Source organism: Phyllobates terribilis, unplaced genomic scaffold, assembly GCF_046119375.1.
Source record: "Phyllobates terribilis strain yellow unplaced genomic scaffold, ASM4611937v1 Scaffold_2__4_contigs__length_985480577, whole genome shotgun sequence".
In the NCBI taxonomy this organism is placed as follows: domain Eukaryota; kingdom Metazoa; phylum Chordata; class Amphibia; order Anura; family Dendrobatidae; genus Phyllobates; species Phyllobates terribilis.
In genome coordinates, this window is record NW_027362762.1 from 269,703,503 (window position 1) to 269,721,214 (window position 17,712).

General features: G+C 41.9%; 1 protein-coding gene across 3 annotated transcripts in view; it reads right to left on the minus strand.

Annotated features, from left to right (window-relative positions):
* Positions 1 to 17,712, minus strand: part of RBM26 (RNA binding motif protein 26) — a 109,537-nt gene that overhangs the window by 27,883 nt on the left and 63,942 nt on the right. For all 3 annotated transcript variants that reach the window (XM_073664088.1, XM_073664090.1, XM_073664089.1), the window contains 4 exons: positions 10,704 to 10,865; positions 9,620 to 9,728; positions 8,195 to 8,354; positions 4,585 to 4,752 (listed from right to left, as the gene is read on the minus strand). In XM_073664088.1, coding sequence (XP_073520189.1) covers positions 4,585 to 4,752; positions 8,195 to 8,354; positions 9,620 to 9,728; positions 10,704 to 10,865 — 599 coding nt within the window. The remainder of the gene's footprint in view (positions 1 to 4,584; positions 4,753 to 8,194; positions 8,355 to 9,619; positions 9,729 to 10,703; positions 10,866 to 17,712) is intronic.

The window sequence follows — 17,712 nt, forward strand, 5'->3', positions numbered from 1 at the left end:
CATTGCAGCAGGCTCCCATGACTGCATGTTGGTCTGACTATGGAGCCCAGTTTTTAGCTGGGCTTCATGAGAGAACTGAATATAACTGTATAATGCAATACTTGGGTATTACACTATATACTATAAGAGATCAAAAGATCGAAGGTTCAAGGAAACTATGAAATAAAGGAAAAAAAAAAAAAAAGTTAAAATCACTCCCCTTTACCCCTTTTGTCTCGCAAGACTATTCTACATTGCTAGGAAGCTTCACACTGGATACAATCTGCTCCCCATGTATTGGTGAATTTATCAAAAAACATTAATTGGTTTCTCCGCCTTGAGAAAAATATAGAAAATAAAATGTATTGAGGAAATGTGACTCCTGATTTGTTATCAAACGTTTTTTTGTTAGATATCTTTTTACTTTTTGGGTCAGACACCACAGATTTGCTCATTGTGGCCTTTACATGTCGCTGCATTGGGGAGTGGCAAAGGATTACACAGATCTGCAAAAAATAACATTTCAAGAGCTTATGTTTTTTGGTTATTCCACGTAATCTTTATGTTTTTTGGTGCGCTGAATCCGAAAATGACCTCCGTTTTGTCATAGGACATCACGTTTCCTGACAATTTAGGTAACTATGTTAAATAAGGCAATACCGTGAAATAAATGAAAATAGACTTATAAAATTTATTATTTAATGCAAATTTTTCATGAAAATCATTTTTGAACTGAAATGAGCTAACACTCACTAAAATTGATTTTTTTTCCCTGTGAGGCTCCTCTTGGTACATTTACTCTTGTGGGTAACATCTGGAATGTCTCTCTGAAGCTTCCAACAGTAGTCTGCCATCACTGTAATGCTCCATTTTCCCTGGTATCTTCTTTCCATCTCTTTAATGTCCTGGTGGAATCACTCACCTTGCTGTTCACTTACAGCTCCCAAATTTTCAGGAAAGTAGTCTAGGTGGGAATGGAGGAAATGCACTTTCAAACTCATCAGGCAAACTAATGCTTGAATTGCTTTCAGCATTTGTTCGACAATCTTTTTGTAGTCAGGATCTTTTTTTTTATTGCCTAAAAATTTCTCTATGACCTATTTAAATGCAATCCCACCTTCTTTTTGAGGATCCGTCATGGTATTGACAAACTCTTTATCAGCTATAAGCCTTCTAATGTCTGGTCTGACAAACACACCTTCCTTCAATTTCGCCTGAGAGGCTTGGAAACTTGGTGACCAAGTATTTGAAGCATTCCCCATCTCTTGGAAGTGATTTTACGAATTGCTTCATCAAGCCCAATTTTACGTGGAGAGGTGGTAGAAGAACTTTATAGGGAGGTACCAAAGTTTCTCGGAGGACATTTTTTTCACTGGCTGTGAGCGCCCTCGGCTGCCAACTCTTCTTGGTCCAGTGATTCTGTCAGTCTCGACTGTCCCACAGACACAGAAAACAATGGTATTTGGTATACCCAGCTTGTTGCCCAAGCAGCATGCTCGGGTAACAAGGGTATGTGCGCACGTTCAGGATTTGTGCGCAGAAATTTCTACTGTGTTTGAGCATCTCCTTGGCAGGAAAAACACAACGGAAAAAACGCAGGGCTTGAAGCGCTTTTGTACAGAAATGTATGTGGTTGGGAGCTAAATAAAGAACCAGGTGAAGAACAATCAGACAAAAGGTATAATAGAAACAAGTGCATCAACTATGCATTTATCACCCACTCCTTAGGAAAAATATTGACCGAATACTGACCAAATACTGATAATGGGGCCGTGGCCTTAATGTAATAATGTTGTGTTGTATTCCTTTTTTGTGGCGTTTATAATCATCTTATTTTTTTCCTTTCCAGGTTTCTGATCCCCAATGAAAATAAGATAATCAAGAAATGGGTTTCTTATTTCTAAGAATATTTTTTCAAAAATTTTTTCTTTTTCCATAATAAACCTAAGTTTGTTTGATTTTCAATACAGTCTCCATCATTTTTAGAATTAATCGCCTTCTCCATGGTTTTCTGGTCAATCGACAACTCTCAACTGTATGCAAGTCTATGACAGCCACAAGGCCAGAACATGGCTATCATACACTTACATTGTGACCGTTACCTCTGATTATGCTCAGTCAGAAGTAGTGGTCACAAGATGGCATTGCAGTGCGGGATAGGCCCCAGTAAACGATGTTTCACACGTCCTGATATTTCAGGCACTGCAAAAAAAAACGTACCGGAGATGTGGAACTGTGTTGTATACATGTGCGGCACCACTCACACATACCAGTGCCTGAGAATCTGTGGTACAATAGCGCTGTTCTCAAGTACTGGGTGCTGAAGGAATCACTCACCATTGTCCCCTGCTTGCGCTGCGACAAGCACTAGCAAGGGACAATGTTGAGAGTAGTATTCATCCTGTTTTTTCTAAACCATGTGAAAATGACCAAATCCCCACACACTTGCCAACCGTGATCTTCATATTTAAGTTTACGAAGAAACAATTCCAAGTTCTCGTAGGTTTCCTTCAAGTGTACGGAATGACCTACAGGGATGGAAGCGTAAAAACCGACATCTCAAAGAAGTTTTACTCCACTTCTTTTTGAAGAATCTATAAAAAGACGCCATTGCGCTGAATCATACTGGATTTTGAACTGACCTTCGACATCGATGCAATAATCCAAACTTGTCTTACTGGGCAAATTAAGGAACAAACTCCTTTTCACGATATCTGGACCATGAAAAAGACACTCCAGGTAACACTAAATTCCTGCTTTTGAGCCTTGATCCGAGTAACTCAGAGACATCTTTGGAAAGATTAAAGTCTCTTACTAAATCCTTCATGTCCTCCTGGGAAAAAATGTTGGTCTTGTATCATCTTCAAAATCAGAACTTGATTCGTCATCTGGTTCAGGTATGATTCCACCTTCATCGGAGCTAGGTATCTCTTCCAAGATAGCAGGGACCTTGGGTACTGATATATCTGTGTCATGGGGGATGGGACGAATCGGTAAGTGAAGATTGGGGTATGAAATGGAATTATACCCTTGCACATTGTATGAACAAAAGTAACAGTCGTCTATGGTTCTTTTGCTCTCGCCATACCATAGGAATACCATAATGGAAAGGTTTTTTCTTACCCTTGAACCATTTTCGGAAGTAACTCAACACACCGTTTGCACACTCTAAGAGGCGCCCAAACTTTATCTTGATCTCCAAGTTTTAGTCTGAAGTATGCAAAGTATAATTTGGGGAAACACGGTTGATGAATGAAATTTCAATGCAAGTTTCTTGAAAGCATACGGACCTTTCACTATGTCACTAACCACCTGACAGCCACCAGCCAATCATGCAGTTCCTATTGATGTTAGTGGGGAAAGAAAGAAAATAAGCAGCCTGCCGATGATTCACACCAGAGTCTGCAGAAGAACCTACAGGTTTGTGGCAAGTCCGGACGTTTAGGATTTTTTTTAATACCTTTTTCGTTATCAAAACACGTGGAAATTATATGAAAACAGCTTTTTAGTCGCAGATCTGTGTTATAATGTTGCACAAATATAATCCTGTATTCTTTGTCTATGTTCTGTACGTTATAATGGGCAAGGTTTGAAAATGTAAAAAAAAAAATAAAACTACATTTCAGGCATATGAGGACTAGAGTTTTATAAGGGGAGAAAAAAAAAGCACAAACAGAAAATTTCCTGGGCACAGAGAGAGGTCTGTCAATCACCTGGAGCAGCCAGGGATGGTGCCGGGCTACTCTTGTAACCGGATTGTGGTCCACAGCTGGATCTTCAAACTATATTTTCTGCTAGACATTTAAGATAACAATATATTTGGCTGCTATTGTGCAGCCAGACTCAGATTCATGCAACCCATGGTTTGGGCAGTAGTAATCAGTTGACAAGTTACCTTTAAAATGAATTCGATTCGGGATTGGATACCATGCCCCTACAGACTATAACTTTCTCTTGTTCCCCTGTGTCATGGGAGCTAGTTTCTCTAAATATATGCACAAGGACCCTATGAATCATGTAGACATTTCTAAAACTCCACAGTGTATGTCTTTACAGTGGAACAATGTTGTGGTCTCAGTGATATCTTTCATCTCATGCAGACTATCCCAAGACCATGATGCTCATCCCCTCTTCCCTGCTGCCTTGTGCATTTATATGACACCACTGACAGTCATGTAACTATTACTATCTATTAGCATTGTCACTGGGCAATCAAACATTATTTAGTTAGTCAGAGCAGGTACTTTTCACTTCCATGTATGTTGCTTATATAAACCACTAGGATTGGTGTGAATGTATGTGCACAACCCATTCCATAGGCCATGACAGTTGTCTGTGGCGGCTGCCTAGGGATCAGGAGTCCAGCGCCTCTTTCCTAACAGCATTCGCAGCTCGTTTGCTTAGCCAGCCTGGAACGACATCACATAATGACTTTGCGCCAGGCTACCTAATCAAAAGAAAAGCAGCAGATGCCGCCAGGTGAGAGGCATTACTCCTGATCCGATGAAGCAGCCACTCATTGCGGTCGTACCTGATGGAATGGCATGTGCAATTAAGTTCCCACAAACTCTAAACACCACAAGAGTGAAAACTTTTTTTTTTAACCTTCGGAGCATTCGGAGCTTGTGTTTGCGGAGCAGCGCCTACTCTGTGCCAATACATCTTAATAAACCGGTTATTCAGAACGGCTTCGGTGCTCGAGATGGCTTTCTTTGCTTCTGCATGTGTCGCAAACTGGATTAAAGCGCCCTCAGGATCTCCTTCATAAGCAACCTGCAAGGTAGTAAGAAATGAGAATACCTACATTAACAGGGATTCAATTTTGGGTTTGGCATTTTGACAGGCTATCTACAATTAGTTCAAATGAGGATGTGTGCCCTGAATTGAAGAGCACGTGGTTCACTATCACACTGCAAATTCAGTGCGGACAACAACTTGTGTTGAGGTTTTCTGCTGATGCACATGGCTATCTCTGCATTCCCTAATCTATTCAATGGAGTGTGACCACTCAACTGAGAAGGACTATAACCCAACCTGCTTCTCAGGGCTACAGGAAGTTAGCCCCTTATTGACGTGCCATAGAAAGTGCATCAGTGGTGGAGAACATGACTCATGACAAACTTGTCATACAAATTAAAAGTTGAATAAAGCAAACAAACATTTACTTCTTCTCTAAATAAGCAAACTCTAAAGAGTGATTCCCAACACCTACAGAATCCCCACTAATCCTGAGAACATGATCCAACAGTGGTCACAGAAAATAAAAAGAACAGTGACAAGTGGCGCCACCTATCCATTCTGGCCAGGCATTACAGGGTCAGACATCACCAATTAGAAAGCTATAACTTATGCCATGGAGAGGTGACAGCTTTCAATGTTGGGAATACCTTTTACAACAGAAATGTTTACATAGGAGGAAATCTATATTTGTCATACTAAAGTTTGTTAAAGGGAGTCTGTCAGAAGGGTCAACCCTCAACCCTAAGCCATCTATATGGTCATGTACACACGTGGTCAAAATTGTTGGTACCCCTCGTTTAATGAAAGAAAAACCAACAATGGTCACAGAAATAACTTGAATCTGACAAAAGTAATAATAAATTAAAAATCTATGAAAATGAAAAAATTAAAGTCAGACATTGCTTTTCAACCCTGCTTCCACAGAATTAAAAAAAAAATTAAAACTCATGAAATAGGCCTGGACAGAAATGATGGTACCCCCGAAAATAATGTGACAAAAGGGACATGTTAAATCAAGTTGTGTCCACTAATTAGCATCACAGGTGTCTACAATCTTGTAATCAGTCAGTGGACCTGTATATAGGGCAACAGATTCTCACTGTGCTGTTTGATGACATGGTGTGTACCACACTCAACATGGACCAGAGGAAGCAAAGGAAAGAGTTGTCTCAGGAGATTAGAAAGAAAATTATAGACAAGCATGTTAATGGTAAAGGTTATAAGACCATCTCCAAGCAGCCTGATGTTCCTGTGACTACAGTTGCACAAATTTAAGATCCATGGGACTGTAGCCAACCTCCCTGGACGTGGCCGCAGGAGGAAAATTGATGACAAATCAAAGAGACGGATAATACGAATGGTAACAAAAGAGCGCAGGATAACTTCTAAAGAGATTAAAGGTGAAGTTCAAGCTCAAGGAACATCAGTGTCAGATCGCACCATCCGTCGTTGTTTGATCCAATGTGGATTTCATGGGAGAATACCAAGGAGAACACCATTGTTGAAAAAAAATCATAAAAAAGCCAGACTGGAATTTGACAAACTACATGGTGACAAACCACAAAGCTTCTGGGAGAATGTCCTATGGACACGAGACAAAAATGGAAGTTTTTGGCAAGGCACATCAGCTCTATGTTCACAGATGGAAAAATGAAGCACATCAAGAAAAGAACACTGTCCCTACTGTGAAATATGGAGGAAGCTCTGTTATGTTCTGGGGCTGCTTTGCTGCATGTCACAGGGTGTCTTGAATCTGTGCAGGTTACAATGAAATATCAAGACCATCAAGGGATTCTAGAGAGAAATGTGCTGCCCAGTGTCAGAAAGCTTGGTCTCAGTCGCAGGTCATGGGTCTTGCAACAGGATAATGACCCAAAACACACAGCTAAAAACACCCAAGAATGGCTAAGAGGAAAACATTGGACTATTCTGAAGTGGCCTTCTATGAGCCCTGACCTAAATCCTATTGAGCATCTTTGGAAAGAGCTGAAACATGCCGTCTGGAAAAGGCAACCTACAAACACAAGACAACTGGAGCAGTTTGCTCATGAGGAGTGGGCCAAAATACCTGTCGAGAGGTGCAGACAGTCTAATTGACAGTTACAGGAATCGTTTGATGGCAGTGATTGCCTCAAAAGGTTGTTCAACAAAATGTTAAGTTAAGAGTACCATCATTTCTGTCCAGGCCTATTTCATGAGTTAAATTTTTTTTTAATTCTGTGGAAGCAGAAAAGTAATGTCTGACTTTCATTTGTTCATTTTCATAGATTTTTAATTTATTATTACTATTGTCAGATTCAAGTTATTTCTGTGACTACTGTGGGTTTTTCTTTCATTAAACGAGGGGTACCAACAATTTTGACCACGTGTGTAGGTCATAGGAAGCTGAATATACTGACACCTTGATATCTATAATCTAATGTCTTATTACAGAGATATCAATGTTTGTTTGCTTTTTTTAAATATGTAAATGAGCCATTAAGTCCCTTGGGCCGGTCACTGATCTGCATGAAAATCTGTCTACAGAGCGTATTGTAAATTAAAGGAGGAATTACCAATATGATATGTAATGACCGTCAGTCTGCTCTAGTAATCACACACAGCTCTGCAATGACACTACATACAACTAACAGTGCAGCAAAAGTGAACTTTGTCTTATTATACACATTTGCAGTGGAGCTTGTCCTCTCATAGTGCTGGCATCTCTGCTGCAGAGCTGTGCCTGATTATAACCAACACAGTACAGCAGTTGAAGCTTGGCTCATTGCAAACACGTTTGCAGTTCTGTCAGCTCTGCTGTACTGCCCCTCCCCCCACACACACTGCCTGCGAGATCAAAGCTGAAGCACGAAGAGGACACCTGCAGTGCAAATGTGTAAGTACAACAGAAGTGAGCTTTGTCTCATTATGTGTTAGCTCTGCTGTAATGTGTTAGTTCTGATCTCACTGTAAAATCGTGTGTTAGCATAGGGTCCGTCATTACACATCACACTGGTAACTCCCCCTTTCATTTACAATAATCTCTGCAGTCAGATTCTCATGCAGATCAGTGTCCAGCCCAAAGCCTGCAACAGCTCATTTACATATAGGAAAAATATGGATTTTTCTGGAATAAAAGACTGCAATGCAGATATCATTTTATTCAGCTTCCTATGACCTACATGCCTATATAGGCTGCTTGAGAGCAGGGGCAGACATATCATTGGTGCAATCTGTGCGGCCGCACCAGGGTCCAAGAGGCAAAGGGGCCCATTTCTACCTACAAAGGAGGTGCAATTTTGCATTTTAGGGGCTGCAAATGGCCCATATATTGTTCTTGCACAGGGGCTCTTTTCTGCCTGTGTCCTCCAGTGCTTAAGAGGGTTAGATCCTACAGACAAATTTAAAAAAAAAACTTCATTGCCTCAATAAGGATCAGTGTAATAAAAATACAAGTGTAAAGTGAAACTCCAGCATGCTGAACCAAAAAACATACCTGCAGATTCACTAGTGTCCCAAATTTACTGAAATGCTCATTCAGCTTACTGATGTTATTCAGCTCTGGAGGAATCCTCCTTAGCTCAAGCTTAGCATTTTCATTTCCAAAGACAACTTTCTTCTGAAAGCCGGGTAAGTTCATCCTGTTGTAATTGGGCCTGTGAATATACAAGACTGTTAGGTTAAGTGCACACAGTGCGTTGTTTTTTTCAGCGTGGAAATGGGCCAAAAACGCTTTGCATACCTTATCTCATGACTTCCTATAACATTTTGCAAGTACTGTGCACATGATCAGGAATTTTCCTGCTCGGATTTCATATGCGGAAAAAAAACGCAGCATGTCCATTCTTTGTGCATTTCCGCATGTGTTTTTGCCTATACAATGCATTGGAAAAACCGCATGGGAAATCCACAGGCAAAAACAGTGCAGAAATTTCTGCAAGCAATTCCTGAATGTGCGCACATAGCCTTAAACAGAATAAAAAAAATCTCTTTTCTGCAGAGTTCATTAGAGGACACAGAAGACCCTCTGTATACACTGCAGGTACTAGGAAGCAAACACTAAGTTAAAAATGTTATCTCCTCCTGCACTACCTATATACCAAGAAAATCAGACTGCACGCACGCAGAAAAAGCCAATAGGTAAGCAGTAACTTAGAGTAAAACCTGTTCTGGCATGTGACCCATGAAAACAAGAACCCAACCTACAAACCCAGAGTGCCCAAAAATAAAAATAACTGAGTGGGAGCCATGTCCTGCAAAACTCTGCAATTGAGAGAAGCATCTAGCGATGTAAGTATGCACGCTGTAAAAGCATTTGAGAGAAGGAGGCATATGTAGACACCTTGACAGCAGCAGCCTGAAGGCTCCTGAATCTTCCACAACCATTGTGGCGTGTGCCATGACTCTGAATGGAAGAGCCTTGCGATATGCCGATAGTGCATGTAGGATCATATATACTTGATGTGCAGAGAGCACACATTAAAATAAATGGTGGCTGTAAACAGCTAGGATTGGTTATGTACATTTGGTCACACAGAATTTCATATGTACTTTCTGGCCATGGACATAAATTCCTTACTGTACAATATTAGTTGCAGCACACTTAGTCACTGCTCCCAGGTACGGAAGCTAACCTGCCATTCATGGAAATAGTAATGGGTCATCAAAATATTAGGCACAAACAACCCCTTTTAGCTCCCTTACACTGACAACCTCAAAAAAACACATTGACATTATGGAGTATAGGGTGTGCCTATGAATAATCTGAATTAAAGCGTTATTCCTATCACAGCCTTGCACTCCGTCCAGACTCTGACCAGTATATGTAGACCTACAAGAGCCGGGACTGGCTGAGATACATCTCCTTTGTGCTGTTTCTGTATTAGCAAAGCAATTTCTCCACAATTCTCAACCAACTTACTTATCAAACCAGGGTTTTTTCGGGGGTATGCCAGAGTCGGCTGGAGTAAGATTTCTTTTCCGAGAATCAGAATCCACAACAATTCTCATATTATTGTTGACTGTTTTCTCTAAAGAAATAATATTTATTATAACAAAAAAATTACTTTTGTAGACAATAGAAAAGGGAAAAAACTTGAAGGGGAGTCTGTCACCCCCAAAGTGCAAAATAAACTACCATATTTTTCAGACATTTTTTAAACAAGAAACACTCTTGTTAAAAGTGTGTGCATGTTATGGTCCGGAGAGTGAGAGAGTATAATGTAGAGAAAGGAAAGCGGGAATAGGTACGCAATTAAAATATAGCTTTTATTATATATAAAATGAAAACATTTTTTGTAATTTTTTTGTGCTTAGAATTATTAATATTAATATGAAGGCATCTCAGTACTTAGATTGAATGTAAATTGGATCACTGTTGCCAGTAAAGTCCCAGCAGGCAGATAACAGGGTATTATACAGCTTAGGTGAACGGTGTCATATAATTGGCCAGAGGTAGGGGATCGTAGCGATTGTCAGCTATAATAAAGTGAGGCAGTAGTTGCTGCAGTAGACTTCATTAGTAGACAGTGCTGCTGCATATCATGATTAGACACTGGAGCCAGGTCATTGTATAATACACACTGCAGAGAGACTATAACAATAGGTTTATTACCTCCCAATTCTACTCTGGTACATTAAAATTAGTAATACTGACCCCTCCTCTTTACACCGCCAGGGAAGCTTTAATTAATAGGAAAAAATGTTTTTCCTATTTTCTGTTGTCTAAACCTGGGGTGCGTCTTATGGTAAGGTCCGTCTTATGGTAAGGTCCATCTTATGGTAAGGTCCGTCTTATGGTAAGGTCCGTCTTATGGTAAGGTCCGTCTTATGGTCCGAAAAAGACGGTATTTAAAAAACACCCATCAGCAATCAGGGGCTGCCCTTTTTATTTAAAGGGGTGTTGTCAAGTTTGAACGCTATCTCCTATCCAAAGTAACCAGAGCAAAATGCCAGTCTTGATGAAGCTGTGGTCTACACTCAGTAAGTAATAATGCTTGTAGTACCTCTTGGTGGTAAGTCCATATCTCCAGAAGTAAGGCCTATCAAATTCGGTCTTTGGGCATGCACGTGATGTCTGTACACAGGCCTTGAAGTGTTGGTCAAGCTTGGGGCTTCAGGATTGTACCCATCAGCATCATATGGTTCTGGGAATAAAGGAATTGGCCCTGCAGCATTGGAACAAAAAGGGACAAGGGTAAAACTGCATATTAAAAACAGGAATATAAAAACGTACATCACCCAAGTGTATTAGGTAACCTACAGACTCCTACTAAAATAAAACGACAAGATCACTGGTCACACAAATCTTTATAAGCGTAGGACATTATTCGGATGAAATTATTGGAGTGATCTATAGGAAAAGAAAAGTCCTGGTTGTGCCAGAAATACTGAAACAATTATGACCTTAGCAAAGCCATGAACACAAATCAGCAGTCTGGACAGGGGACTAGTAATAATCACTCTACCATAGTTACCACGCTTCAGGAACCATTTTTTTTTTATTTAGAAAATAATGCAACATGCTACATAAAAAGAATGAACATAACCTAAAGCTTCAGTGATATAATTACAATTATACTCATCATGAGCAGACCACAGTGATTATACATTTCTAATTAATCCTGTGGATAAGAAGAAAATGCTGTAGGTAAGATTAACCCCATTTAATTTAAACCAGTAAATTGCCCTATCAATTCATTGGGAGAGGTGCAGTGAAACTGGTATAAGAGGGGAAAAAATGATTTTTGTACTTAGTAAAAAATTCCTTACAATATTGTTATTACTCTCCTATCCCTCCATCTATTCCTTTTTTCTTTCATCTTCCCTATGTATACCCAAAGATCAACTTTCTTTCCTTCTCATACCTCAACCCTTTCCCCTTCTAACCGTTTATAACATTTGAATAAAATGGTTGGAATATATAAAATTCCTCTCATTCAATACATTAAGGGACACAAGACCATCGGACACAGGACAATGTGTATACACCATGTCACTAGGAGTCTCAACACTAGGTGAAAAAAGTGTTGGCGGCTATGCCTTCTGCTCAGACACTAGGCAGATCAATATAGTGCCGAAGCAGGAGGGGAGCCTGAAACGAAGCACAAAATTATAACTGAAAAAAGACAACCATGAACCAACATGATCCGGACTTCGAAGAACAATATATAGGCAACGAGAACTTGTCCAAGGACAGAAACAACAGGGACAGAGTGGAAGCTGTGCCCCAATGTATTCAAAGAGGAATGGATTTCTCGGCAAGTATAAAAATCCAATTTTCTTGTTTATAGTATTGGGAGGACATAGGATCTTGCAGGAAAGTGGAGAAATCCAGCAATGTGGTCCTTAAAATAACTTTTATTGAACATCCAATCAAAATCTAATGTGGAATAGCATACGCGTTTCTGACATGGGTATGCACTAATTAATTACATTGTGTGAGAAACACGTATGCTATTCCACATTGGATTTTGATTGGATGTTCAATAAAGATGTTATTTTAAGGACCCCTTTGCTGGATGTTTCCACTTTCCTGCACTGAACTCGTCGTACTACAAGGCTTTTTCCGCGCATCAGGGATCCTTGTTCTGCAAGAGCTGATTTGCCCTGGGTATTGTGGGCTTTCACAATAGCCAAACTGATCCATTTAGCAATGGTTATTTTGGAAGTGGACAGGCACTTACGTGGACCATAAGGGATCACAAGAGAAAACTGCAATGATGAAAGGTTTCTGTAATCAAAAGAGGGCTCTAACCAGATGATGGAGAGAACGCTCTTAATTGATGACCAGGATAGACAACTGAAGAGAGGATACTAAGAAGAAGCTAGACGCGAAACGCGTGTTGGGGCCTTTGCTACCACTCAGGTTGAATTTAACAGCCTTTCCTCACATGCATTATGTTTATGCACTAACGACAGAAAATGCTTTATGCTATTAATGTGCTTGACTATTGTGTCAGTATATAACATTTGTATGCACTATTGCAATGGCACTTTCTGCACTGCACTTTGATTAGATTTGCACTATGGCACTGTAATAACCATTTATGGCAATTGCCTTGAAAGAATTGGTTTCTTCTTATATAGTCTATACTTTGTCTTATATGGGCATATAATTCATTTATATTCATGAGAATTGCAATATTTGAGTTTGTCATTATGTACATTGTTGTTTGAAGTACTTAACCTATTCTAATATACTTGTCTACCTAACTAGCTAGTGTATGTGTATATGTACTCTTTTAGGACTTTGTCCTTTTTTATTGAATAGTACATCTACAATACTTGATTCTTGTAGAATTCTTTGTATATTTTTCCCCTATTGTATTTGTTTTTATATTTCATTATTTGATTAAATTGATTGGGCTTGAGCTTCCCTTCTTCATAGGGTTTTGAAGGAAGGACAATGTCCTAATTGTGAAAGGCTGTGACAACCTTCAGAAGAAAAGATGGCATGGGGCATAGGACCACCTGGTCCTGATGAACAAAGAAGTGAGCCCTGCAGGAAAGGGGGGCAAGCTCAGACAACCTGCGAATGAAAGTTATGCCACCATAATGCCATCTTCCCCGAAACTAGAAGACAAAATAGGAGAACTCCACAAAAAAAATGCTGCGGAAGGCGCAGTCACACTTTTCTACACCTTTTCATCAAGCTCACCACAATGTGTTTTTTTCCTAAGTTTTTGCCTCACAATTATCTTCTCAAAAAGAACCTTGGGAAGATGCTGTAAAGAGATTGAATGGGTGAGTAAGGAGTGCAAACAGAGCAAGACTGAAGGCCCCGTCACACTTAGAAACGCTGCAGCGATCCCGTCAACGATACGACCTGTCAGGGATCGTTGCTGCGTCGCTATGTGGTCGCTGGTGAGCTGTCAAACAGGCAGGCTCACCAACGATCAGCGACATCGTGGAAAGAATCTTTCCACGATGTCCTGCTCCTGGTTACCAGCCTGCTGAAGCAGGAGCAGGCTGGTAACTATGGTAAACATCGGGTTACTAGGGGCACACACGCACCTAGTAACCCGTTGTTTATCATGGTTACCACTCTGCTACGGTGAGCGGGAGGGTACCGCTCACTTTAGCAGGCTCGTAACCATGATAAACAGCGGGTTACTAGGTGCGCATGTGCCCCTAGTAACCCGATGTTTACCATGGTTACCAGCCTGATCGCTGCTCCCGCTGGTCACACACAGCGATGTGTGCTGACCAGCGGGAGGGCAACGACCAAAAAATAGTCCAGGACAGTTTGCAGCGATCAGCGACCTCACAGCAGGGGCCTGATCGCTGCAAAGTGTCAAACATAGCAACATCGCTGGTGAGGTCGCTGTTGCGTCACCAAAACCGTGACACAGCAGCGATCTCGCTATGTGAGACGGGGCTTGAGGTTTCAAGATTCCATTGTGTGTCCAGAAGGAGGGGCATTATCAGGGGGCTGGTGTGACAGCAGCTGCTTCTCACTGCTCTGCTCACCCCTCTGTCTGGGACACTACAGCAGTGTGCAGCTCCCTGTCTCCTGATAATAGGGGATTCTCTGAAGAGCACAGGGAAGTGGCCATGACCCCTCTTCTCATGCTGGCTGTTCCTTTATAGGGGGGAGCAGCACACTGGTGTATGATGTAATGATCCAGACGGGAGGGGGAGAAGTGAAAGAGCAGATTCTGTCACATGGAATTACAAGGGTTATAAAGAACATAAAACTGCACTGGGCATCTCATCTTTATAGTTTATGAGGGCAGGGACAGTACAAATTTTTTTGATCTCCCCAGAGTACCCCTTTAACCAGCTTGAGAAAGGCCAGTGTGTGCTGAAAGAGTATGTGAAGAGTGGAATCCTTCAAGACGGCGAGGCTTAGGCCTACTTCCAGACGGAAGAAAGGAGAGAATATTAGGAAAAGAATAAACTATAGGCTAGAAGTCGTCCCTCTGTTCACTTTAGGCAAAGTAGGACCTGCAGGTATGGTGGTGAACTGGCAAATTGTGGCATGTGAGACTTCGGCATGGTCTGAAAAGCCGAGACAGACAAACCCTTATGATCTCAGAACTACAGCTTCAACAGCCATGCCATTAGACACAGTTGAGGTAAAATGGAGTGGAATAGGGACACTTGTGAAAGAAGGTCAGGACATCTGTGACTACCTGGAGAAGGTTGGTGTACCATGCTGGGTGAGGCCAGTCTGGAGTTATGAGGATAACAAGAACGCCCTCATGCTTCCATCTTGTGAGACAGGAAGTAAATAGGGCCATATAGAGGGTGCCCCAGCAAAGGAAGAGCTGGCTGAAGATGTCTGGTATGAGGAAACACTATGCTGGAGTTTCTAGGCTGAGCTAGTCCACAGTCCAGTTTTCCACAACGAGAATATAGATCGCAACAAGCGCTGGAACGTCCTGCTCCATGAACTGAAAATTCTGGCGACTTCCCTGACTGAGGCACTCCTGGTTCCACTCTATTTCAGGTATGTGATCGAGGTCAAATTGTCCGTGTGCATTCGAATAAGACAGTCCCTAAGAAGGTAGAAGCAATGGGAGAGAGACAGAAACACAGCCCTCAGTTCTAGCAGGTTGAGGCAGGATTCCTCCAGAAACTGGATGGATGGTTAAACACTGCTTCCCAGCTTGAGAGACTGGCATCAGTCATCCCCACATGCCATTGAAAAGGAAGGACCTGCCAGACAAGAGTGCTGATGATACGATTAAAACACTACAAGGAATCCAAAGTGATCCAGAGGCAGGACAAATTTTCACCAAGAGATGGTTGAGTAAAGGAGTGCCTTTAAGAGTGTGAGCACCTTGGTGAAGACCCGACAAGCTGTTTAGTCTGAAGGGGAGAGTGACGAACTGAAAATGAAGAAAACCACCAGCAAAGCGAAGAAAACACTCGTGAGAAATGATATGATGATACCCGTCGCATATATCTACTGAACAAAGAAATTCTAATTCTAGTGACATGACTACAAACTGGAAATTTTCAGACCTGCACGAATCCGGTGAATCTCTTCAGATCCAGGATTGGTTTGACTACAACATTGTGTGTCTCCTGTGACCAGGATGAAGTAATACCCTTGGAACTGTTATATGTCTGGACGTGGAACAATGACTCATTGAAGCTGAAGATGGAGGGAGGTTGATGGACGAGTTTGAGTCTTTGGGGTGGATGAAAGAAAAAATGAACTTTTATGCTAAGGGAGCTCAATTTGGTCTTGTAACCTAAGGAAACTACCTCATAGGTCCAAGAATCACCCACGTGAGCCATCATGATCTCTGTAACAGGAGAAGTGTCCCAACAACCAAGAAGGCGAGTTGAGTGGGGGAAGACCACAAAAGACATGGAAGTTGGTGACATCGCAGCTTTGGGACAGACATGCCAGTAAAGCTTAGGTTTGAACTAGGGCTCCCTGGGCCTGGAGGATCAGAGAGTCTTCTCCTATTACACCCATGGCAAAAACAGTCGCAAAAGCATCAAAACTTCAGGGAGCGTCTAGAAAACTTTGAGCGTCTACAATTCTGGGGAAGCATAGCACTCTAGCCTCCAGTAGCATCCTTGATTTCATCTAGACACTTCCCGGAGAGCCTGTTTCCAGAGAAGCGGAACCCTGTAAAGACCATTTTGGATTCTGGGTCAGCGGACCAGGATCTGAACCAAATACAACGCCGAACTGCTAGAGTCGGCTCTGGCGCGGGCTCCCAATTGTGCTGAAGTAAGGGAAACTTTGCAAGGGACTTTTGAGGCATGTATTAATTGAGAGAGATCAATATGGTCTTTCTGAGGTGCTCAAAATATAAACCCTGATGATGCTGTTTATACCAGATTGTGCAGGCCTTGCTGACTCAAGAAGAGTCAAAAGGTAGAATGTAAGGTAACAAAAAGCCACGCTTGAGAGGTAATCCATCTTATCCACTGAATCATTGTAGGATGCCATGTCAGAAAGGCAGTGTCCTTGGAAAGGTGAGCTACCCAAGCATTCACAGAAGGAAATGTGGACCACTTTGGAACAAACTCCACAGGGTAAAGAGGGCCTTAAACCTCATTGATGAAGGCATGCGCCTCTCTGGGTATTTCTATTCTTTAGGCAGACGCTTATTAAAAAGACTTCCATGGTTCAAAAAGGCAACCTATTGTCTGCAGTGCCGACAGAAAAAAAAACAGCTTTATGGGTAGCAGCAACAGACTCGTCCTTAACTTTCATGGCTGTCCCGCACTACTCAAATAATGTCCTGCATGGCCAAAGTCAGCTTGGAATCTTGCATAAAAGGGCACCTAATGGTAGGATACCCAGAAAGGAGCAGAAGCCGTAAAACCATAGGTCTGTGTCCCAAATGCTGTTGGTGGTAGAAACATGGCTGAAGCTGTATATCGGAGGTTTCTGAGATGCTGGAATATGGAATGACAACAGGGAAATCCCCAGAAAAAGTTAAAGCAAAATGTGAGACGTCACTCTACTATCAGCAATAAAAGAGTGCACGGATATGATATGAATCTGCAAAAACACTAGTGCACGCCCTCATCATCTCCCGCCTTGACTACTGCAACCTCCTGCTCTGTGGCCTCCCCTCTAACACTCTCGCACCCCTCCAATCTATCTTATACTCTGCTGCTCGACTAATCAACCTGTCCCCCCGCTATTCCCCGGCCTCTCCTCTCTGTCAATCTCTTCACTGGCTCCCCATTGCTCAGAGACTCCAGTTCAAAACCATAACCATGACATACAAAGCCATTCACAACCTGTCTCCTCCATATATCTCTGACCTAGTCTCCCGTTACATACCCGCACGCAACCTCCGATCCTCACAAGATCTCCTTCTCTACTCCCCTCTTATCTCCTCCTCCCACAATCGCATACAAGATTTCTCCCATGCTTCCCTCCTACTCTGGAACTCTCTACCCCAACATATCAGTCTCGCCTTCCATGGAAACCTTCAAAAGGAACCTGAAGACCTACCTCTTCCGACAAGCCTACAACCTGCAGTAACCACCGCTCCACCATACCGCTGCACGACCAGCTCTACCCGCACCTAC